This window comes from Emys orbicularis, chromosome 2 (genome assembly GCF_028017835.1).
Source record: "Emys orbicularis isolate rEmyOrb1 chromosome 2, rEmyOrb1.hap1, whole genome shotgun sequence".
Lineage (NCBI taxonomy): Eukaryota > Metazoa > Chordata > Testudines > Emydidae > Emys > Emys orbicularis.
The window spans coordinates 215,590,462-215,616,239 of record NC_088684.1 but is presented as its reverse complement, the minus strand read 5'-3'; the positions used below and the strand labels follow the sequence as shown (position 1 = coordinate 215,616,239).

At 42.3% G+C, this 25,778-nt stretch overlaps 1 protein-coding gene across 1 annotated transcript; it reads left to right on the top strand.

Moving 5' to 3' along the window:
* The first annotated feature begins 322 nt into the window (after nt 1-322).
* On the top strand, nt 323-25,209 carry TMEM108 (transmembrane protein 108). The gene is made up of 4 exons (XM_065398410.1): nt 323-410; nt 8,310-9,425; nt 22,860-23,014; nt 25,087-25,209. The coding sequence occupies exons 1-4, from the start codon at nt 323-325 to the stop codon at nt 25,207-25,209; spliced, it is 1,482 nt and encodes a 493-aa protein (XP_065254482.1).
* Nucleotides 25,210-25,778: the final 569 nt, after the last annotated feature.

The following is a 25,778-nucleotide window of genomic DNA, read 5'->3' as shown; positions in this document are numbered from 1 at the left end:
GCACCCACCTTATAGTAGCCCCATCTAAATTGTATTTGCCTAGTTTATCGATAAGAATATCATGTTGCATAAGATGCTGTTGTTTAAAGATTCTACCTAAAGTCTGAGCTGACTCCAGTAACATGCACAGACTCTCGTGTAAGGCTAAGAAGCTATTCTTTACTTTTGAAGAAGTTAAAACTCTTTACCAGCTACCGCTAGTAAAGTATCTAGTGCAACCTCAGGTTGTATTAATTCCTGAGCAGACCCCACCCCTCCATGCAATGGAACCCTCTTAAGAGGAGGCTGCAGGGGCAGTGGACAGCTCAGGAACCATGTCAGCATGGCTCTATCAGACCTGTGCAAACAGAGCGAGGAGAGAGCAGCAGAACTGAGGCTCAAGACCCAGGAGATTAGATACCGAAAGAGCTGTAAGTTCTGGGGACTGAACTCCCAGCTTCTTCTGATGGGGAGAAGGCAGGGTATTCCCTCCCCTCAATGAAAGTATTCAGAAGAAGCTCTAGAGCAGTGATTCTCAAAGCCTGGACCTCTCTCCTTTAGTAATGTGGGAAGAACAGGGTGATCACAACCCCTTGACACCTGTTGGCATTATGAGCCCCAGGCAGAGACCCTCACTCTAGAGGAATTTAATCATTTTCTTCCACATAAACATACCCTTATCTCTTCCTGTGAGTTTTTCCCATGGAAGGGAGCAGTTTCAGCCTGAGAGAGACTAGATTTGGCCCTCTATATTGAGGATTTAGCAAGATTTGGTCCACTGAATCCTGGTAAAGACTCTTAATGATTTCATCGACATACATCATCCTTTTACTGCACTATTTTTCATACTTGAGTGAATTCAATTTGTACTTAACGTACAGTACTTGGAGCACTGTGTAACAGTGCTCAGAGTATTATGTAAGAACAGAGTGACGTTGTTCACACTGCCAACATATGAGGTCCATCAACATTCTTGTTAGGATTGAAGAGTTTTTAACAGAGCTATTCAATTAGGCTCCAAAGCTGACACTTGATATATGACACTTACAAATAAAATCATTTGGCCATTTCTGAGCATGAAGAATGCAAAAAGAAAACAGGAATTAGTTTTGAGTTGGCATGGCTTTCCAACCCCATAGATCCTAGGAAATGAATTCCCCAGTCTGCTGAATATGGGAGGCACCTGTATGCACACACACAGTTTTTACACCCATGAGGAGGCCTATTGAAGTCAATGGGCCTTATGTACATAGAAATACATGTGCTTCAATATTTATCAGACCAGGGCCTAAATGCTCCAGCATCTTTCAACATAACAGCATATTTGATACATATATTAAAAAAAAAAATCTTGTGCCTTCAAGTAATTGTTTTTTAGATTTGTCAGGACTCTCCTCAGTTGTCATGTTAGGGCAACATCACATTCTTCCAACTCACCTTTCCTTATTTTAAAATTATATTATACATAATCCCACATCTAAAAATATTGGATGCCTTGTAAATTGCCTCAGTGTTTTTTTTAAGTGACTTTACATAGAAAAGAGATGGATTGTCAGGAAAGAAAACAGATTTTTCCACTTATTAATGAATATCTGCTAAATTCCAGAATGAGTCCTCATTAAGGTATATTTTGCTAACCTTCTGTCTGAGCATCTAAAAGCTATAGGGACAAATTCTGCCCTGACTTACATCTTGTGAAAATCAATGGGAGGTCAGTGTCTGATTGTCTTTTGTGCTTTCAAAAATCTTCCCTCTCAAAAATAAATGTACCTCACCTCCATGCTGCAGTTCTGTTGACTGCTTTCTTTTGTCACAGTTTATAAATAGTATCTTTCATTTCTGCACGGGATACTACAGTCTAGTTTTGGTGTCAAATGTTCACACTCAAAGCTCTGTCTTGATATTTTAGCAGTGTGTGTAGATGCATTTGTGTTCACTGTTGAGATGAACCATTGTTTTATCGAGGAAAAGCGCATAGTATGTACAGCAGTGGTCCCCAAGCTTTTTACCTCACGCCCCCCTTACCACTGTCTGCACCCCCTCCCCCAAGCCAGGAGTGGGGCTGTGGCTCCGGGAGCGGGGGGACTCGGACAGAGTACAGGATAAGGGAAGCCAAGGCTGGGGCCACAGCTTGGTGCGGGGGCAGAGCTGAGGCTGGCAGCCTGGGCCGTGGGGTTGGGGGCCACAGCCAAGAGCAGAGCCCCAGGCCAGCAGTCACGGCTAAGAGCGGAGCCCTGGGCGTGGGGCCGGCGGCCGAGACCCCGGGCACAGTGAGGGGGACGGGGCCAGGAGCAGAGCTGAGTGGCGCTCCCTGCCCGGGTCCCAGCTGCACCTTGCAGCCCAGGTAGACAGACACATGCTAGCTCTGCTTGAGCTAGTGCACTTGAGCTAGCAGTGTGGACCTCGTGGCATGGGTTAGCTACCTGAGTACGGACCCAGGGAGTAGGACAGGCTTATACTCCGGTGGCTAGCCCAAGCCATTCCACAACATCTGCACTATTTTTAGTGCACTAGCTTGAGCAGAGCAGGTGTGTGCGTGTCCATCTACCTGGGCTGGGAGGCATGCTCCCAGTTGCGGTGTAGCCCTATCTGTAGTATTAGTGTATGCACTCTCACAAGGATGGGGCAGATCATTGTTGAAGACTGTCATATTTTCTGAATCCCATTTTAAAAAGTCCATGGTAGAGACACAAGTCACCATTTAAACTGGAGACACGTGGCATCAGACCTAGTGCCCATCCATAGCTTTCAGCACTAACATTTTCAGCTTCTGCCTCTCAAGCTAACCGAGAGCCTCCTGTAGTGTTATACCTAGCTCTTACACAGTACGTTTTATCATAGATCTCAATGTGCTTTACAAAAGATGTAAGTATCATTATTCCCATTTTACAACCAGGGCATGGAGAGGTGATGGTCAGTGGCAGAGTCAGAAATAGAACACAGGTCTCCTATCCACTAGGACTCACTGGCTCTTGCAGTATTTAGACTTTTTTATATCTTCTTAGTGTCTGATTACATTGCCCTCTGGTGGCTGGAGCTCTAATACACTTTGGGCATTCTATCGCTATATGACAGTAGTACATATACGCACTGGGCAGTACACTGTATATTCCCCCATATAGATGATGCTGTGCCTTGAGCAGCTGAAGTCCATTTCCAAAAAAAGGGGAACCTCTCCTTAGCTACAGCATGTGTGCATACCGACATATGCCATGGTTAATATCTGAACTGTACGTGTAGCATCAGGGATAGAAACTAGGATCTTCAGACGTTCGCCTTTAGTTCAATGGGTAGCTTCTGCTGGTGGAGCAGAGGAGCTCTGGTTTAGATGGCCATTATGGAGTTCTGTGTTTTGTGGACATGGAATGAACCCAGACTGACTGTTGCCCAGAGCTGCTTGAGCTCTGTTTAAATGAGGAAGAGGTGGGTCCATAACGGAGTTAGAGCTGGTTGAAATATTTTTTCATTAAAAAATGGCTTTTAAATCAAAACATTTTTTTCTGGTTTTCAACAATATAAAGCTTTCGGTTTGAAGTAGTTTTCAAAAACGAGTTTTTGTAATTGACAATTTTTGAAAGCCAAAGTTTTTGATTTTTGGTTCTGTTTTGTATTGGGAAAAAAAAATTATGGCCTCGAAGAATGAAGTGTCAGTCCTGTTACTTCCTCTGACTGGGCTACAAGGGTTATAAATCCTAATATCAGGCAACATTGATTCAGAATTAGCTTAAATGATAGAGGTATGTGTTTTTGGAGAGGAAGACCAGAGGTTCTAGCTCTGCTGCTTTATGTGCGGCATAGCTGGCAACTCTGTCCTTTGTTACAAATTAAGGAAAATCCAGAAAAAAACAATCCAAGGGGGATGATTTTCTGTACAGTCAAGGGTGTGGCCGAAGGTTGTTATACATGCAACTTCCAAAATTAACAGGAGTTATATCATAACACACTTCACCTTATGTGTTCAGAGCAGTGCCCCAGAACTTTTCTGAAACATTATCTCCAGAATCCAAAACAAATCTTCATTCTTCCCTTTTAAATTGTTCTCCTGCAGCTACTTGTCTTGGCACAAAATATTAGCCATATGATCACTGGACTATCTGCCTTGACCTTGACCTCAGAGTACGTGCTGTCAGAAAAATGTCCCTGCATTTCACTGAGTGGTGCTCCATTGGTATTCCTGTCTGTTGGAAGCATCTCATTGTTCTACAGTAGTATATTTTTCACTTTGATCAAGTGTCTTGCTTAAAGCACATTCTTTCTTTTTGGTTAGGGGTGGAGAGCAAGATACTAGTTGGGGCTTATCTGTGAAGTTTATTTATTTACTTTATTTCAGAATGGAAAGCATTCGCTAACGTCTGCGTCAGTCACTAGAAGGTGTCAAGCGATTAAAAAAATTAATCACGATTAATCGCGCAATTAAAAAAATTAATTGCTCTGTTAATAGAATACCATTTATTTAAATATTTTTGGATGTTTTCTACATTTTCAAATATATTGATTTCAATTACAACACAGAATACAAAGTATAGAGTGCTCACTTTATTTTTGATTAAATATTTGCACTGTAAAAAAAGAAATAGTATTTTTCAATTAATTTATAATACAAGTACTGTAGTGCAATCTCTTTATCATGAAAGTTGAACTTACAAATGTAGAATTATGTACAAAAAAACTGCATTCAAAAACAAAACAATATAAAACTTTAGAGCCTACAAGTCCACTCAGTCTTACTTCTTGTGCCGCCAATCGCTAAGACAAACAAGTTTTACATTTATGGGAGATAATGCTGCCTGCTTCTTATTTACAGTGTCACCTGAAAGTAAGAACAGGCGTTTGCATGGCACTGTTGTAGCCGGCGTCGCAAGATATTTACATGCCAGGTGCACTAAAGATTCATGTCCCTTGATGCTTCAACCACCATTCCAGAGGACATGGGTCCATGCTGATGACGGGTTCTGCTCAATAACGATCCAAAGCAGTGCGGACCAATGCATATTCATTTTCATCATCTGAATCAGATGCCACCAGCAGAAGGTTGATTTTCTTTTTTGGTGGTTCGGGTTCTGTAATTTCTGCATCAGAGTGTTGCTATTTAAGACTTCTGAAAGCATGCTCCACACCTCGTCCCTCTCAGATTTTGGAAGGCACTTCAGATTCTTAAACCTTGGGTCAAGTGCTGTAGCTATCTTTAGAAATTTCGCATTGGTACCTTCTATGCATTTTGTCAAATCTGCAGTGAAAGTGTTCTTAAAACAAACAACATGCTGGGTCATCATCCAAGACTGCTATAATGTGAAATATATGGCAGAATGTGGGTAGAACAGAGCAGGAGACATGCAATTCTCCCCCAAGGAGTTCAGTCACAAATTTAATTAACACTTTTTTTTTTAAATGAGCGTCATCAACATAGAAGCATGTCCTTTGGAATGGTGGCCAAAGCATGAAGGGGCATACGAACGTTTAGTATAACTGGCACGTAATACCTTGCAATTCCGGCTACAAAAGTACCATGCAAACGTCTATTCTCATTTTCAGGTGACATTGTAAATAAGAAGCGGGCAGCATTATCTCCTGTAAATGTAAACAAACTTGTTTCTCTTAACCACTGGCTGTACAAGAAGTAGGACTGAGTGGACTTGTAGGCTCTAAAGTTTTACATTGTTTTGTTTCTGAGTGCAGTTATGTAACAAAAAAAAATTGACATTTGTAAGTTGCTCTTTCACGATAAAGGGATTGCACTACAGTACTTGTATGAGGTGAATTGAAATACTATTCCTTTTATCAGTTTTACAGTGCAAATATTTGTAATAAAAATAATATAAAGTGAGCAATGTACACTTTGTATTCTGTGTTGTAATTGAAATCAATGTATTTGAAAATATAGAAAAACATCCAAAATATTTAATCAATTTCAAGTGGTATTCTATTGTTTAACAGTGCGATTAAAACTGCGATTAATCACCATTAATTTTTTTGAGTTAATCGCATGAGTTAACTGTGATTAATTGACAGCCCTAGTTATTTGTATTAGTCTTATACACTGTATTTAAAAGTCAATTTGTTGACCTCCTGTACAGACAGCAAAGCATCCTGAGTGAGCATGAGTGGAGGGCTAAGGCAGTTTAGGGTGGGGAAACGACAATGAGGCAGTTCTAAGCTGTATGGGTTACGTGGCTTGTGATCAACTAGTGTGTGGTAGGGCAGGAGGAAAAAGTGCTACTACTTCGGTGGTGGTTTTGATTTTTTATTTTGTTTAAAAAAAAAATTTTTATTTTTTTTTAATATCTCCTATGTCTTCCGCCCCTCCCCCACCCGGGCTCGGGCTGGGCATCCTTTAGTATGGAATTTGTATGAAACCAAAATAAAAATAACTAATCCCAGCAATGTCCAGGGACCCCAATGGAAGTTATAATGCAGCATCTTCCTTGATGCTCATGAGTCCCATTCTAAAGAGATTTCATTTTTCAATGGTGAGAAATTACTCCCAAGTGAATTAACATAAAAATGGCTTTTAATAGTGCTCTCATAGGAGATTGTGTGTGTGTGTCCCACACACTGCTGGCTGGAAGGCTTAAAATTGCAAGGATTAAAATGGATTTAATTTGGTGTTCAAGAAGTGCAAAACACTTGGCTCAGGGGGTTGGTTATAGACTATGGAGCCTTTCCCTTCAAGATCACTGGTTCTAATGCAGACCAGGTTAGTACTGCCATCTAGTGGTGGACAATGGCCTCTTAAAAATTAATTGGTTTTCTCAGTGCACTTCTAGTGGGCAAGCATCCACAAGGTAGTTGACAATTTCAGCAAATGGAGACATGGCAGCAGTGTGGTTCCTGCAAGCTGTAGTGACGTAAAGGTACATCAGCAGAACAGGGTAATGGCTTGTATTGTTACTGTTACCTGGATTAGAGATAAACAGATGAATTCACATTGCTGGTGTTGTGAATCTGCACTTTTCATGAGCTAATAGTCACTTCGTGGGAGGTGGGAAGGGCAGAAGCCTACAGAAAACCGCAAATTCCACATGTACAGGAAATGAAAATTCAAACATCCGTATAAAAGTTAAAACAGAGGGTTGACTGTATTGGGTCAAAATTGGAAGCCTAATAATACTGTAGTTTCAAAACTGTGGTCTTTTGAATTTGCCCATGTTAGTGTTTGAGTGTTTTGCACTTCTCAGACACTGTAGATAAAAGGCAAGATTTTCAAAAGTGACCAGTGATTTTGGTTGTCTCAATTTCTCTGTGCCCAACTTTAGACATGTTAAAGAGATCTGAGTTTCAGAAAGTGTTGAGCCATCCACCTGCTCAAAAAATCAGATCTCTTTAAGGCATCTCCAGTTGGGCACCCAAAAACAGAGACACCCTAAATCACTACTGATGCTTAACAATCTTAACCAAAGAACAAGGAGGCTAAAAACCCCAGCAGGCTCACAACAAAGTGGGCAGCTGTCTGGGAGTGGGGGCTTGTGGGCAAAAAAAAAAAAAAAAAAAAAAAATTTGAAAATATGTTGTTTTAATTGCAACCTCCTAGGGGTATACTCTAAATCTTCTATTGGCCGAGCACAATGGGCACACCGGGGCCTTCTCAGATCCCTCCCCACCAGCTCCCTATGTGCCACCTTCCCATTCCCATCTATTTCAGGGACTCCTCCCACCCCCTCAACCATATGTTAGGGGCTCTGTGTGATGCCTATTCCCCCTTCTACCACATGCCAGGAGCCCACCACAGATCTTGCAGTCCAGGGGGTGGGAAACTATGGTGGCTTTAAACCATCTTTTCACCTCCACATCCTGGGTTGCTCCAGGGGCTAGAGTAGCCCAATTACAGCATCGTCTGCAGGCGACTGAGTGGCAGCACTGCCTGGAATCTACATGCTCCAGCCCTGCCCAGGACACACCCCTCCTCCTACTCCCTGGCCTGGCCCGGCCCTTATGGTAGGGTCAGAAGGCAACCTTACAGTTGCCTTCCTGAGTTCCCACACTGGAGGAATCCTCCCCCAATAAGAACTAGGGCTTTCAGAGCTCCTTCAGGCTCTCTTTCACTTGTCCCCTCCTTTAGGCTCTCCCCTTCTTGATTTCTTAGAGAAGGAGGTGAAGATTAAAGTTAGTCATGAACTTTTCTGCTGCACTATAACTTAATGCTTTGGCATCTTCCTAAGGCTCTCGCTGCAATCTCTTTACCTAATGTATGCGTGCCTGACAAATTATAGTGAACTAACTTGAAAAATACCATAAAAGCTTGAGTAAGGAAAGCATGAATACACAATAATAGGGATTTTAGTCTGTACTTCTTTGGTTTTCATTTCAATACCTTTCTGTGTCCTTTCCTCCAGGTGTTCTACTGATCTTGGCACTGACAGAAGAGCTGGTGTTTGCTGTTCAGATACTGCCTCCGAGTGTATCATCGTCTCAGGGCCTCCTGACAGACACTACCACTATCACAGCCATGGGGATAACACCTCGACACAAAGGCCATCGCACGATAGGACCTATTCCCACAACTACTCATTCAACTCTTCACTCAGCTCGCCCAATGGAGACACCTGCCCCTACCATTGACCAGAAGCAAGCAACCAGCAGCCATCCCGTTGGTAAAATGGAAACATATCACTTATACAACCAGACTGCTTTGTATTCAGGACAGACCCGCCCGAAGGGGAAAATATTTCAGATTTTCAAAGGCAACTTCACAGAATCTACAGAGCCTTACCTAAAGACAGCACTGCACTCTCCCTTTCCTACTTTGAGGCGCCCATTCACTAACCACCCATTTCAGCCCCAGATTGCAGCCTCCAATGATCCCAATAGTACTGGGCCAGCAACTACGACAGACTCAAGCTCTTCTCTTCACAGCAACACCTTGGAAGGCCTTAAAAAAGCAGAGCGGGTAAATGGAACATGGCTAGTTATGCAGAGAGCAGATCTTACCACGCCAACAGCTGGCCCATCGACTGATCCCAAAACAGGGTCGGTGCCTTTTAAACCCACACACTATGATATATGGGACATCCTGAGCAAAAATAACTCTTGGGTAACCTTGAGTCCAGGTACAAATGTACCTTTGTTTGCCAGCCCTGGAACTGCAACAGCAGCAGGTCATTCAGTTCAGACCAGCTTTGATGTCAACATTTCATCACCTACAATGGGAAACCCTAAAGGAACCTCCATGACACCACACACTATGGTGAATAATGCTACTTTATCCAACAGGGCTCTCTCCACAGCATCCACCACAAGGTTGGCCAGCTCCATTTCAACAGCTGGTTCCACAGCAACGGGAAACTTTCTAAACAGACTGGTGCCTGCTGGAACCTGGAAGCCTGGCATGCCCGGGAATATTTCCCATGTCACTGAGGGGGATAAACCCCAGCACAGAGCAACCATTTGTCTCACCAAGGTGGACATTGCCTGGATCATTCTGGCTATCAGTGTACCTATATCTTCATGTTGTGAGTTAATTGCTTCTTTTCTTTTTTCCTTCCTTGAGATACAAAATGTGTGCAAGCCCAATGGGACAAGTATTGGCTGGGGACTTAGCATTTGCAGTGTAACAAATTCATATGGGATAGATGACAAGCAATGTTTAGAGAAATAGATCAGAGAATGTGTTAAGTAGCCAAGACTAGAACACTGGCTTCTCAGCTCCAAAATGCAGGCTAAACACTTGAGCTAAAGGTAAACTCCCTTTGCTGGGATTAATAAGCAAGTCAGTTATCTTCTCTGTGGGCCATTCACTAGAGAGTACCATAACTCGTCCACTCACTCACATAAAGTCTGGACATTATAGGTCTTGGTGAATTCTCTATCACTGGCAATTTTTAAATCAAGATTGGATGTTTTTCTAAAATATATGCTCTAGGAATTATTTTTGTGGGCAGTTCTATGGTCTGTACAGGAAATCAGACTAGATGATCACAGCAGTCCCTTCTGGCTGTGGAATCTACGAATAGTTCCTCAGCAGGAAATAGAGTGCCCTGACAGCACACACACTGGGTGACACAAGCAATATGAGACAGTAGACACTGTGATGTCCTACTATATGCAGAGCTGAGATGGAGGTTCCACCAAACATCACACAAGCATAGTTAAGTGGGTCCATCAACAGTGCAAATAGAAGTGTGTCAAACAGTTACAGGAACATAAACATTTGCCAGCGTAGGCTGCCAGCAAGGATGAAATAATTGTTAGCAACCATGGCTCCTGAGCGTTAACCCTGTTATGTTATATACAAGGTATATTTAGACCCAATTTTGTTACTAATTACAAATTTGGTTAAAATGGTATTGGAGACACGGCCTGAGTCGGGCTGATTGCTAAAATAATGTTGAAACTGAAGTAAGTGTGTATGTGTGTGAGAGAGAGAGAGAGAGAAGCAAGTATAATAAAAATGCGATTTTTTTAAGGGCCAATATATCATGATCTGCTAAAGCTAGAAACACTTATGTGGACCAGTAGAAAGTCTGTCCAGACCAGAAAATATTTCCAAGCACTGGTCTTGAAGTAGAGCTCAGAAAGAAAAGTATATTAATGCCCTGGATAAAGCACCTGGCTGAATGCTAACAGCAAGCTGAATCTAGAGTGTCTTTTTGAAGGACTTCTGATTATCAATTCGTTTCTTAAACTATTTTACTGTAACACATACTGTAATATGTGTTCATATAACTACATTTTTACATCTCTTATATTGCAAGCTGTGATTTCAACAAGTCATGTATTGTTTTGAATTTGGCCTACATCAGTAGTGAGAGGGCAACATTCTCAAATGCAGATAGGGACTAAAGAGCCTAAGTCCCATTGACTTTTCATGACTTAGGAGCCTAAGGCCCAGATCCTCCAAGGTGTTAGTGAGAGTTAGGCACCTAAACACCTTGAAGGCTCTGGGCTTAAATCTACATACAAAAAGTTGTGCTGTTTTAACTATATTGATATAATTAAAGTGGTACAACACCCCCTAAGGATGGATGCAGTTATATTAACGTCTATGTGCTTATAGTGGCACAGCTTATTCCCATAAGGGAAAGGGAATAAACTGTATCAGTAAAATGCACCTTTATACACCTATAACTGCATCTACACTATGAGCTGTACCAGTTAGACAAACCAACAACAACAAAACCCAATACATCCCTACCTCACAATTATACTGGTACAAACTGCTTGTAGATGAGGTCTAAGTCGCTGTTGAAACATTTTACCCAGAGAACTTTTAACATTTGGTGGCCACCTTTCAGATAATTTTCTAGCAGACAGATGTCCTCCTGCCAAATCCACTGCAGCACCTGCTCCGCTTATTTTCAGCCTCAACAGAAAGTCAGTGGCTGTAATGGGCATGAAAAATCATCTCTCCGAGTCAGGGTCGAGGCACGTTGGTGGGATAACATGAGGAAACTTGCTCAAGCTGTACCTGCTGCATGGATAATTAGTCCCCAGTGTTGTCACTCTGGCAGTAAATTCATTTTTAAATGTTCTGAAGGGTCAGGCATTATCTATACATAGTGGCAGAAGTGATTCTCCACATTGCAGCTCTCACATACTTTGCTCAGGTCAAAGGTTCAGAGTTCCTTTGCTTTCATTTCATTGCCCTGAAGATTTAACCACCTCCGCACACAAAAGCACCACAGTGTCTTTTTACCTACTGGATGCAAATGTCACTTTAGTTTCAGCAATGAACACTTAGCCAAGCAGCAGGCCTAGGACTCAAATCTCACTACATGAGTGATGTGAGATGAACATAATAGTAGTAATGCATAGCTCATTAGTGCTAACTCTGCACACTGCTCTGCTACCATTGTATTTCTAAGGAACTCTCTCAAGCAACAGGACACACCATGCACAATGTGTATGATGGCCCTTGTGAGTTATTTTGCTTGTCATATTAAAATGAAAAGAACGTTTTCCCTGATGGAAAGGCCTGTTATAGCTCCCTGGTGCCATTTCACAACCGAGGAAGCGTTGTCTTGTGAACCTCTTACATGTGCATATGTATCCTCAGACGCAGTGGAAATGAACAGTTGGTACTGTATCTCTGATACATAACAACCTGATGAAGCTGGGTGTATTGCATAGTAAAGACATTGCTGCCATCTTCAGGAAACAAATATATAAAGCCCTTCATTCCAGTCTCCAGGCAGAGGGGACTATAGATGAAAAGTGGGGGTTGTTCCTAATTTTGAGAAAAGATGAACTTCAGAATTTAATTTTAAGGAATATGTTATAGTACAGTAAAAAAAATTACCTACAACTAACAGATTTGCTATGGGTATCTTCAAAGGGTGTTGTTGCAATGAAAAGGTTTCACAGCTATATGCAGTGTGCAAAATAAACAATGCAGTCCATCTCCCGTTTTGAGTGATGGGGGTGGGAAAATACAGAGTGTTTTAACTCAGCTCCAAGTCAAGTCTATCAAATCTTAAATTCTTAGGCCACTGGCCCATTCTAAGATGTTCTTAGGCGCCTAAGGCAGTGAGTAAGGGGAAGGAAGATGATAATTGACTCAGAGGCAGGACTTTTGTTAAGGGTGTTCTTCAGCTACCGGTTCCCAGCTCTGAGCTCTGATGGGGAACCAGCGGGGTAAAGGCAGCATGAATTGGGAGGGCTGGACAGAGGTGTAGAGACTGGCACTGACCCAACAGTTACATGCTGAGAAGTCTGCCAGGGAATACAAGTCTCCCTATCTGCCGAGATACAGGGCCTGCCAACACTTGGCATTCCCAACTCCTTAAAGAAAGAGAAGGAGAAACCCAGGTGTGGAGAGGGAATTGGTGCCTTTGCACAACAGAAGGGAGAGGAGAGAGAGAGGCAGGAGTCAAATTAACCCAGCTCCCACCTCAATGAGGATAAGTGTGTTCCATCAGTAGGCCTGCGGATTTAGCCAAAACAAAATTAGAGAACTTTCCAGCACGTTCCAAAGGCTCTCTGTTATCACTAAAGTGTCTAAAGTATCATTCCCTCTACTTCAAGTGGTCCCCAGCTACAGTACCTCACCTCCCCATAAATGAAACTTTCTAGAATCAATTGACTCTTGAGGATGCTTTCACAAAGAGAATGCACACATTTTTCTAGAGGAGCATAACACTTATAATCTCTACTACTACTCATATCAACCTGCAGGAGCAGCACTTTTCCCTGGGGAACTGATGAGAACCCTAGAAGGGCCTTCTTTGAGAAGTAGTTCTTCTGCACAGAGGTACAGAGACTACAATATATTGGGAGGAGAAGACATCACTGCTCTGGGTGCCCCACATACAGAGCATGACCCACATACTCAACTCTAGCACTTCCCCCCACCCCCAACTATTACCATGAGGGCCAGCTAGATTACCTGTCAGGAGTGGTTCTCTCTATAGAATGTGGATCTACTGCTAACTAAGGAGCCTCTGGAGGTGCCTTCACTTTCCTATCCCATGGAACCAGAGGAAGGGGAAACTACACAGCTCCTGCAGGTCTCATCTCCACAAGTCCAAGGGAAGAGGAGTCATGAGGGTTTTGGCAGGAACTTCACTGCTTCTCCCCAGGGGAGAAAAAATCCTCAAGTAACCACCTAAATCTTCATTGATCCTGCTCATTGGATGGAAATTTTCCAAGATCAGGAGGCAAGAGAGTAGCGTAGGATCTCCCCAAGTCAAATGTGAACCAGCACCCTAGCCCTAGTCTGGCCTCAAACCAAAACCCACTATAAACCTAATTCCAATCCATATCTGAACACTGCTACCTCAGACCATAGCTAATGTAAAGGTGACAGTGTCACAATACCCACCAAATCTGCAAGTACCTGTTTTCAGGGCTACACCAAACTTCTTAGGTCTCCCTGGCATATGACAGGGAATGTCGTTCAGTGGTTAACTGCATCCATCAATGCACAGTATCACCTATCACGACACAGATTAGTTTAGTAGCCCAGCCTGGGAATTTGTGGACCGGGGGTTTATGCCCAGCTCTTCTATGTGACCTTGTGAGAGTTGCTTCATTTCTCAGTGCTTCAGTTTCACCAGCTAGACAATGAGGGTAAGGCTAATTACTCCCCTTTGAGACCCACAGATAAAAAGGGCTAAATATTTTTATGTTCCCAAAGTGCCACATAACAATGAGATCGCTATTGTCAACTTGTCACAGTTTTTGCAATGTCCTTCAGGCAGCTTTGAATTTTTTTTGGGGGGGGTCTCTCTCGCACAGGATGTGTTGTGAAATTATTTTAAAACTCACATCACTGATCCCTCAAGTTCCAACTTCTTTACAAAAAAAAAAAGAAGTGAAAAAAAATCCTTCTGTAATTACCAAGTGACATGATTAGATGTAGAAGACGACAAACCTGTGAGTCAGATGCACAGCAGTACATTCATTTAGCCAGTTCTGCTGATTACAGAAAATGTGAGAGGGAGGCTGGCTTGCAGTGTGGAAACATCAGCAGAACCCAAAGAATGTATGAACTATTGCCTTGGATCCAGCTCTTCCTAGCTCATATTTCATCGACTGGGGAATGCTCAAAAGTGCCTTTTGCCAACCTTCATTCTTCATTGAAGAATCTATGAAAGTTTCTCCTGGAGTCTAGTTCTCCAAAGAGATAGATACTCCGGCCCTGATTCTGATCTCACCATTTCATGCAGATGTACTGCACCACTGTAAGTGAGATCAGACTGAGATTTAGGCTGCTTCCGCACTACTTGCTAAGGTGTGATTCCCCTGCTCATGTACACATACTCACACAAGCTCCCATCAATCTAGCGCTAGTATAAATACACTGTGGCCACAGTGGCACTAGTAGCAGTAGCAGAAGCACAGCTGAGCCATGCCGAGTCCAAACCTGCCTGAAACCGGTGGATACGTACTCGGCATGGCTCAGTTGCGTCTCTGCTGCTGCTATCAGTACGACCGCAGCTACACTGCTATTTGTACTAGTGCTAGCTCAATGAGAGTTAGTGCAAGTATCTGTATATGAGCAGAGAAATCACACCCCTAGCTCATAGTATAGACATAAGCCTCAGCAGTGAATCCTGTGTCCAGCTGGAAGCAGCTGTCAGTCAGTAAAGAACTTCAATAATAATAGTAATATAGCTAAGATAGTGTAATAATATAGGCAGTGAAGGTAGTAAAACCTATTGTTAAAGTTGCTGGGCACTTCCTATTATAAGAGAAGGTTACTCACCTTGTACAGTAATTGAGGTTCTTCGAGATGTGTCCCGCTGTGGGTGCTCCACTTCAGGTGTTGGAGCGCCCCAGCGCCATTGATCGGAGAATTTCATCAGCCGTGTCCGTCTGGGTCATGCATGCACAGTGGTTGTCTCGCAGCGCCGTTAGTGCCTCATCTATCACACGCACGACCCAACCCCCTCTCCTTCTCAACCATCCCCGGCCTGAGATGGAGCTCTGTAGCGGCGTCCCAATGTCTGTGACGAAAGAGAAATAGTTTTAAGTTTCATAGTATAATTAGTAGTAGTTTGGTTAGTCTTCTTTACCATATATATTTTTTTATTATAAGATCCTGTTTTCAGTTGCATATAACTTTGCAAAAGTTAAACCATTTGAGTTGAAATTTTCCACTCTGGGTGCTTGCCTCAGGCTGAATTTTTTTTGGGAGGGAGGTTGCTTTTGTTTTTGAAAGTTTCAGCCAAAACAATTGAGCTATTTCTGCGGGTGAGATGAGGGAAAAATCCATTGTTTTTCTTACATTATTCTTACAACCAGTGCATTATTTTTTTAGATGCTCTAGTGTCTCCATGCTTTGGAGCAGGGACTTGAAATTTGTCTACGGAGTGTGTGTGTGAGGGATGTGGCTTTTACTGTTCCCATGAAAAACTGGGCATATTTTCACACGGTATGAGCCTTTTAAAAAATCTCAGCTCACACATGATCAAGGGAAACTTGTTAGAGTATGGCTGCTAAAGTCTGCAAAGATTCTGTCTGCACTGAGAATGCCCCAGCCCTTCACAGCTCCTTGAGCAGACTGCACTGTGTGTACTCCACCATGGGACTGCAGGGGCTGGGCTGAGCAGGACTTTCCCTACAATTCACAGGAGCAGTAGACTCCAGAAATGAGAACAGGGAGACTCTCTCTCATGCTCCTAGTGCCAGGCAGTGAGCAGAGGAAGAAAGTAGCCTGGCTTAGAATGAAGAGGGGTGAGGCATGAGGGAGACAGTGTTGCAGGAACCAAAGGGGGGAAGCAGTGGGAGATAGTAGCCAGTTGGGGAAGCAGCAGAAGGGGAAGGGGACATGAATCAGAGGGAAGATTATAGCTGAGGAGGACAGGACAGGAGCTGGGAATGGATAGATAGGAAGAAAGGTGTACGGAGATAAACTTGTGGAGGATACAGGGACAGAAGGATCTATAACTTTGGAAAAACACACTTCTCTCCAGAACCTGGAACTGAACCAAGAGTCCCGAGTCTCTATGTATTTCTATTGTCAGTATATATATGTGAAACCCCTGGCACAGTGTGAGTCTCGTCCCCCTCTAGTAGCTGATCCCCATATTTAGTCTTCTACTACTACCACCAGTTACCCCATTAGCTAAGTGGTAGTGGTCTATGCTATAAAGGTCCAAACACTGCTGATAACCCAAGCTGAGGGTCGGTATGGTTCCACATGATGGAATTTTTAGATTTTTTCCAGATTTTTGTAAAGTCAGGAAATTACATTTAAAAAAACAATGTGAAAAGAATGTTAAGATTGTAAAGTCAAGTTATCAAAAGTTAGGAAATGTCAGATTCAAGAGTTGCCCATGCAACTTTAATTGACCCCACTTATGTATGAGAATTATGATTGTAAGCAGAGACTCTTACTGCTTATTTCCACAGTTCCCCTGCCTGTCAGTGCACATGCTACTCCTGGGGAAATTCTGTGCCCCTACGGCGCAGTGGAAAAATGCCCTCCCACCCCTTCCTTTTGCTTCCTTGCAGAAAATGGTTTCCGTGGGGAAGCAAAGAGACGCTGCACCAGTGCTCACTCACCCCTCCCCGGCAGCTCGGGCAGTCGGGGAGAGAGGTCTGGTGATGCCCCGGCCACCCAGGGAGGTTAGTCCCAGCAGGGCGGGATGGGGATGGAGTTCCACCTCCCCCTTCCCTGCATGGAGCAGCTAGGACCGGGTCAGATCAAGCCCCAGAAACTTCCCCTGGCTGCAGGGCAGGCTTAGCAGGGGGCAGGGGTCTGGATGCACAGGGGTTGGGCGGACGGGGGAGCAGCTGCCTGTACAGTGACCCCTCCCCCCACCTGCACACCCAGAACCCCCGCCCCTCAACTCCGCCAAGCATCATCCCCTGCATCAGGAGCCCCCCCACACTTGGACCCCCACCCCACTGAACCCCAACCAGTTGCACCCTGACCCCCCACTCCCCCCCACACTGAGCCCTAACCATCTTCACCTGGACTTCCGTGCAGAGTCCCATTCCCCCTGCACCCAGAACCCCGCACTGAGCCCCTGTGCATCCAGATTCCCCCCTGCACCTAGATCCCCCACCGAGCTGCCTGCACCCAGATTGCGCCACACAGAACCCTGATACTCTTGAGGGAATTCTACGCCAAAAAATTAAATATTCTGCACAAGAAAATTAAAAATTCTGTGCACAACATTTTAAAATTCTGCAAAGTTCTGCATATTGTCAAAATAGCACAAACAAAATAACAATATAATCACACCATTTTCAATTATTTTGGTAATTTATTTCAAAATACTTGTCAGCAAATAATAAAAATGGTGTGGTTATATTGTGTTATTTTGACAAATAAAATATGCAGAATTTTGTGGAATTTTAAAATATTGTGCGCAGCATTTTTAATTTTTGTGTGCAGAATATTTAATTTTTTGGCGCTGAATTCCCTCAGGGGTAACATGTATGGGAATGTATAAGTGTGGTGTAGTGAAGGAGGTTACTGTCTGTAAGACCACTTCCTAATTTGTTGGAGGTAAGGGATTGCAGGGAGAGAAAGGATCGTCTCATGTTTAAGGCAGTACAGTACTGCCCTGGAAAATTTGATTCTATCCCTTTCTTTTCCACAGAGTTCCTATGTGATGCCGAGCAAGTCACTCAAACCAAAAAGTGTTCACAGCTGGCCACTAATTATATGTTCCTCATTTTCTTGGTGCCTAACATGAGACACTTGGTGCTATATTTGCAGAAATGCAGGGCATTCACAGCTATGCTCTGAATATATAATGTGCTATAAAACTGTTAAGTACTCTGAAAAATCAGGCCCTCGGTGTCTCAAGTTGCACACCTTAAATGAGTGGGTACTTTTAACAATTGTAACCTTTATCTCTCTGTGTCTCAATTCCCCAGTTCTAAAATGGGGATATTACTACCACGTAATATCACAGGGGCATTGTGAAGAAAATTAATGTTTGTGTGGTGAATAAGGTCTGGGGCCACACACTGAATAAGGATGAAAAGAAATATTGAATAAGTACTCATTCACTGAATGAGGCAGCGATCCTGTGGAAAATACAATGTGATCATGCAATTAAATACTATCATAATGCAGAAGGGAGGCAGAATTAAGGTAGGAGAGACATCCTTAAGTCGGGCATTTCCTAATTATTGAATGCTTGATTTTGCAGCCTTAAAGTTCTTTTAATGTAGGGTTTTTTGATGCAGTAATATAATAATATTAAATAGTGAAGAGGGCAAACACAGCCCTTGGATGCATAAGAAGAGGAATATCAAATAGGAATAGAGAGGTGGTATTATTTCTGTATATGGCATTAGTAAGACCATTACTGGAATGCTTTGTTTAGTTCTGGTATTCACAGTTGAAAAATACTACTGTAAATTGGAAAGGGTTCAGAAAAGAACTACAAGAATGATCTGAGTTCTGGAAAACTTGCCTTATAGTTAGAGACTATGCAAAAATGAAATATAATAGAGAGGGAAAGGTCAATCAAGCTTTCCTGAGGGTTCAGGTACATTTTTGAGGGAAAGCTGTAGTTGGTTCTTATTTTATCCAAACAGATTCACACCTCACTAAAAGAAATGTGATGTTGCAGGATTAGTTAATTTTGTTAATACTAATTTCTAGTCTTCACTAGAATACAAGACACATTATAGAAAAGGCAAGATGGAAGCTGTGACTTTTTTTTTCTGCTCTACTCTGTTGTCTTTACTGTTACTTCATCTTTCCAACCCACCTCTACTGTGTTTGTGTGTTTCATCCACTTAGGATTTCCTGTCTGACAGCCTATATCAGGGGTTCCCAAACTCGGGTACACATGCTTGATGATCCATCCATTCACTTCACAACAATTTTTTAAGAAGGTGGTATGTGAACCAGTAAAGTTTGGGAGTTGCTGTCTTAGATTGTATGAATGGAAATGTCCTGGAACACTCTGGGTGTTTCCAAAATACAGATAATAATAAGATAACAGTTTATAGGCACCCCCAAGCACTCTGGTAAATGGAACACTACATTAGGACCCAACAGAGCTGGGTTCCCAGTATTGTGAGTTGGCAAGTCACTTATACCTGCTCCTGCCTCAGTTTCCCCATCTGTATAATTGGTATAATACTGTAGTTATACCCACTTTTATAAAGTACATTTAGATACACCTCTACCCCGATATAACACAAATTTGGATATAACGTGGTAAAGCAGCACTCCGGAGGGGGGAGGGCTGCGCGCTCCGGCAGATCAAAGCAAGTTCAATATAACGCGGTTTCACCTATAACGCGGTAAGATTTTTTGGCTCCCGAGAACAACATTCTATCGGGGTAGAGGTGTATATTATAAGTGTTATGTTACATTACTTTAAAAAAAAAAAAATTTTTCACCACAGTTAACACTTATTGGCACACTGGTTGGCAGTCTCAGCAGAGAGGCCAAGGACTGAATGAGCACAGAGACAGAAATTCCCTTCATAAACAGTCTCTCCGGCTTAGGGTTGAAGCACCTTGAAAAGACTGCATGGGGGATCTTTCATTGCTGCGATACTTAACCTGTAATAAGCACAGGACTTCACTCTTCTGGCTTTTCAATCTGGCAGTGCTCAGAAGAGCTAAGTGCTTGATCCACAAAGGGACTTAGCCATTGCAATGCCTAACTTTTAGGCACCTTGCATAGTGGAATCCACAGCCCTGAGTGAAGTGCCCAGGCTCTCTATACAATGCATAGGGAGAGCAAGGCACCTAAGAAAGGGATTCCCAGAAGCCAGCAAACTGAGCTGGTAGACACCCCCGCTAGCCAGCTGGAATGGAAATGCTAAAGAGAGGGGCGGGGCTTAAGTCCTCTCTCAGGGGATTAGGCGCCTCCCTCCACTCACGAACTTTCTCCAGAAGTTAGGCACCATGTCAGTCCTTTCTTGCAAAAAAACTGAGAAGAAGGTGGGGATCCTCATTATATCTAACAGCCCACTAGTCAGGTCACTTTCCTGGGATATGGGCACTGTAGGTCTGAATCCCTGCTCTGCCTGAAGCAGGGCCAGAGTTGGGGGGAACACCTAGTTTGAGAATTCTGTTGCAGCTTAGGCATGAACACAGAGATGTCAGGATACAGGCTCCTGTGGGCATGTTAACCGGCAGACATTTAGGTGCCCTGAGGACTTTAGCAGTGGAAACATAAGGGCCCAGGGACTTTAGGCACCTCCAGGATTAGGTGGCAGCCGAGTAGGAGTTTTGAGGATCTCAGTGTCACTAAAATGTTGGATTTAGGCACCTAAGTGACAGGCAGTTAAGTCCCTTTGTGATCTAGCCCCAAGTTCACATTCCAAAAACATAGTGGAGGACAGGGGAGGGGCGAGAAAGTTATGTTCACAGAGGAAGTACAAGATAGCCCAGGATACATTTATGATGCCATTTCTTTTTGAATAAATACAAATTTCTCACTGCTCATAGTACCACTGTCTTTCCAGCTCCCAGAGACAAACCTCATATTTCACTGACAAAAGCAACATAATTGTACAGACTGTAAACCCTAGATTTTTCAAAAGATCTGCACAGAATGTAACCATACATCCCCCACTGACTTTAATGGGAGCCCTGTCATTAAATCCCCAGGCAACTTTAAAATTTCTATCTATCTTAGGCATTTACAGAGCACCCGTTACATAGCAGCTAGGAAAATTTAAGGAGTATTGTTACTATGCTCACTTTATATAGCCTACCAATGGGGATAACTACATGTTCTGCTTCACTTTCCCGTCTTCACATGCCTCCAGGGCAGAGTGGAGACGTCTAGTGGTTAGTGACACTGGTTGAATAGTCTGAAAAGATAAGGGCCCGACTGTGCAATCTTTATGACTGAGTACTTTCTCAGGCAGAGCAATTCAATTGATTTCAGTGGGGCTGCTCACGCAGTGCTCACCAGCGTGACTAAGGGTTGCACAATCAAACCCTAAGGAAATACATGCACTGGGAGTGAAGTTACTAGTAATGGATAATTTGAGGCAAGTCTGGATAATAGTAAGCTTCATAATGGCCTGCTGTTTTGAAATGTGCAAGCATGCTATGAAATATTTTTCCATTATTTTAATAAAGAGATTTACAGTATAAGCATGTCTTTTGCTTTGACGAAGACAGAGACTGTCTGAACTCAACCCATGAACAATTCCTCTGTTGTAGCTTAGTCTGTTATTTTAAACAGAGCTCTAGCCTTATGCTTGTCTATTGGCATTTTATGTGAATAAATGGTATGTGAAACTAGATCCATGGCAAACGGGTAGTTGCTATGTTTGTCAAAATATACAAAGCATCTCTGACCCCTTTATATTGTTTCCTTTCCCTTAGGCTAAAATTCTAATAAGTAACTTTAGCTGAGAAAGTATTGTTTTCCTAATTCATGAATATTTTCTTTCGTTTCCTCTGATTAGGGATTTAGACATTATGGAGTACATTTTCAGAAGGGCAGTCTTCTTTTTATAGGTGCAAAGGAAAGTACATTCATTGCTAAGTACTCATTGTAGGTGTAAATCAGGTAGTTTAAAAGTACAAATGCTTTAGATTTGTGTCCACAATTTATTTTTGCAGGTACAAGTTTTGTAGGTACAAACTGAACCTACAAAACAAAGGATGGACCTAACCCCACTGAAAATTAAATCCCTGCGTGTGCTTAAATCTCCACAGTTACATGGACCACTGAGATTAGTACATATAGCAAAGTGAGTTTGGCAGGCTTAAATAAAATTGTCCAGATTCGGAAGCTTTTTTTTTTTTTTTTTTTTTTTTGTAATAAGAAGATTAAACCTCTTGATCCAAATCAAAACAGATTTGAGTATACTGAAAGCAATCCTGGAGAACCTTTCTCAATCACTTTAGGTTACAACAGCATGCCATGGAAGCTGATTATATTCATCCTGCTAGTAATATCAATTCCAGCATCACTGCATATGTCCAGTGCTCTATGACCTGAAGCAGATGCTTTTACAAATGAACATACAAGCTCACAAACTTATTCATGGGATCTGTATTTGAAGCAGATTGGAGGTCTGTCTGTCTGTCTATATATCTAACTTATGATCTGCTAATGTACTCCTCACTGCAGGATCTAAGCACTGCACAGGTAGAACAGATATATGCAGTGAGATCAATAGTGGACTTCATTGAGTATTCTGCTATTCTTGAGGCTCTAAGAAGCTATTTGTGGTTTATTTATATCATTCCAGTCATGGTGCAAAAGCTTCATCAAACATAAGAGGGTTGGGTCTTGCAGCAAATTCTAAAAGTGGCCTCAGAAGGCAAGTAAAAACTGCAATTTCTGCAAAGCCCAAAACATACTCTGTATGGGCTAGATTCTGAAACACGTGCTCATTTCAGTAGCATCTTGCTCCACATCATCAGTGGAGTAAGACACTATTCCATGTGAATAAGGATATCCGAATATGGCCACATGTCTTGAAAAACAAATCCAAGTCACTAAGTGATTTCCCACAGAAACAATCAAATTCTTGTAATTTTTCTGTTAACAGCAGTTCTGCTGACAGTCTGCTGCATGAGGAGGAAGAAAAAGACATCTAACCCAGAAAACAACCTGAGCTATTGGAACAATGCTATCACCATGGACTACTTCAACAGGCATGCTGTAGAGTTACCAAGAGAGATCCAGTCCCTTGAAACTTCAGAGGTACCATAGTTGCATGGTAACAAACCCAGTGACTGACAAGCTTCACTGAAACCATACTAGATGAATAATATTAATAAACTCTTTTGAAAACTTTATGTACATCCAGAGAAACAACCTTTTAAGGAAGCCCACCCCAGTGTGATGCGATGACACACTTACTGTATCTCAAAGATTCTATGTCCTGTTGTTAAAGTTATGTTTTGCCAGAAAGCTCTTGCTGTCTATTCCTAAGACTGAATTCCCTGGGTTAAGCAGTACAAGCCAAGGTTATTCACTTTGGCCTTGCCTTAATTTGGGCCTACAGTTGAGAACAGCATTCCAATCAATGAGTGGGAGTGGTTCAGGGTATTTGTGCCAGCAGTTTGATTTGTGCCAGTTATTGTCTACAGTGGTTCATCTTAATCTCTGTAATGTGCCCATATATCATGATGATGGCACAGTGGAAGTTAACAACATAAAAGATGTCTGAATGCCCAGTTCTCAGGAGGTTTCTGTAGCTTGTCCTGCGACAGGTTCGGGGGTAAATTCTACAAGTAGGAGAAAATTGTAAACACCTGTCAATGAGACTGTGAAACCCTTACTTACATGGCTGAGCACTTACCCAAGCATTCTGATTGATTTCAATGGAACTATTCACATGGGTAGGTGCTCACCAGTGCGAGAAGTGTTCGATAGCCTGGTCTCAGGAAGAAGAGGAATTAGTTGGCTTAGTTCAAGGATGTAAATTTGGGAATAATGGATGAAATTAAGCAAAGGAAAATGGATTAAACTCAAGGGGTTTGTCTAGACTAGTGTCTATTTTAACTCAAGTTAGCTGACTGAGTCAGCTTTGGGTAAGTGACAAACATTTGTGTCAAGAAACAAGCCTTTGTGGAGTGTCTAGACTATCATTTACAATTCTGTTGGTTAACTTAGTTAACTGGCAATCATCTAACTCAATTTAAAACCAAACCACAAACTCCTCTCTAGACATACCAAGAGACAACTTCCTAATGGTGAAATCTGTTAGGGTGTGGAATAGTCACCAAAATGAGAAGGGGTGGAAGCCCTATCACTGAAGCTATTTAAAACTAAATTTGACATAGTATTAGAGAATATATTGTATGAACTGCTAGTGGCCCCAAGGGGCCAAAACGCAACTAAGGATCAGTGCAGCAAAGGGAGTCTCCCAAAATGCCCTCATATGTCCAGGGCCCAAGGCTGGCCATTTGAGATTATGTAGGAGCAGCGAGATGGATAGATATAGATATGAAATACAGCAACCCTTTGAAAAAATGTGTGGATATTTTTGACTTGGTTTTTTTAAAGTGGAGATTAGTTTTTAAAACTAAATTTCTATTGATCCCTATCCCTGGCCCCAGTAAGTACATTGTGGTTTGGGGCTCTGCAATTTGTAATTTTATAAGAAAATTTAGCCAAAGCCAGAATCGCAACCATAATGTTTCTTTGCTGTCTTGTCACTAATATAATGTGGAAAAGGAACAGCCTCCACTGTTAATGTCATAGATTTTTCTGGATAGCATGGCACCACATATTAGCTCGTTACATTAAAAAAAAAGAGGTTGAAAACGTATCTTTGAATTCATTCCCCCATAATTCCCTTCTATGTAGGCTTAGGAGAGTCTTTCCAGTAGCTGACGGGCTGGGAATCATGGATATGAAATTTCACAAAATATTATCTTTCCAAAATTTAAAGAAAGCAAAATGACATATAAGGCCAAATTCTATAAAGTGGCCTATAATTTTGGGCTACTCAATTTTTGGGTGACCAAGTTGAGTATGTAGTGGTCCGATTTTACAACCCACAGCTCCCATTGACTGCAGTTAGAGAAAAACCTCCGAAAATCAAGGCCTGGTTTTCTAAAGCTGGATATCCAGAAATGGGGGCACCCAAAGTAGGGGACACTTTGAAGAATTTGCACATATTCTCTCGGCTTTGAACTCTATAGGTCTTATAATATAACCACATTCCTTTATATTCCATAAACACACACACCAATGTGCTGTGATGTACACCAAGGGTAGATAACAAAATTTAAATAGCTCATGCTCTTTTTCTCTCTTTCTCCTAGGACCATCTGTCTGAGCCACGCTCCCCAGCCAATGGTGATTACAGAGACAGTGGGATGGTCCTTGTTAACCCATTCTGTCAAGAAACACTATTTGTAGGACATGAGCAAGTGTCTGAAATATGACCCCACACCTGCCCTTGTATTGCAGTTCCATCTTTAGTGTCTCCAAATTATAAATAAATATATATATTATAAATATAATCTTTGTGTAACCCTGAATTATGAGAAATGTTTTCAGCTTTTTTCCCCCCTAAGAATTGTCAACCTCTTTTTTATAAGTGTGGTAAAACTTTACAGAGCAAACTGTGGCTTTATAAAATAAAGGTATTTCTAAGCAAAACACCTATTGAACCAACTGCTTTTCCTGCTGTCATTTACTAAATGCTTATACAGAATGTTTAGTCTGTATCACCACCAGGTAAGGTTAGCTTCACTGACGACAGTGCCTGTTTGGTACTACACCCTGTCACGATGCAGGGGCAACCTGCACCTGTGAATCTTCTCTGTCTCTCCATGGGCACTCTTTCCTAGTGACAGGCCTCTACTGCACTTTGTCCAGAATGGAACCCCACAGTTACCCCACTTTAGACAGGATCACTAGATTTCACCAATTGTATTTACCTCAGCCAACCCAAATTGGTTTGGGTCTGGCTACAGAATCTTCTCCAGGTACTCGTGATCAGTGTAAAAAG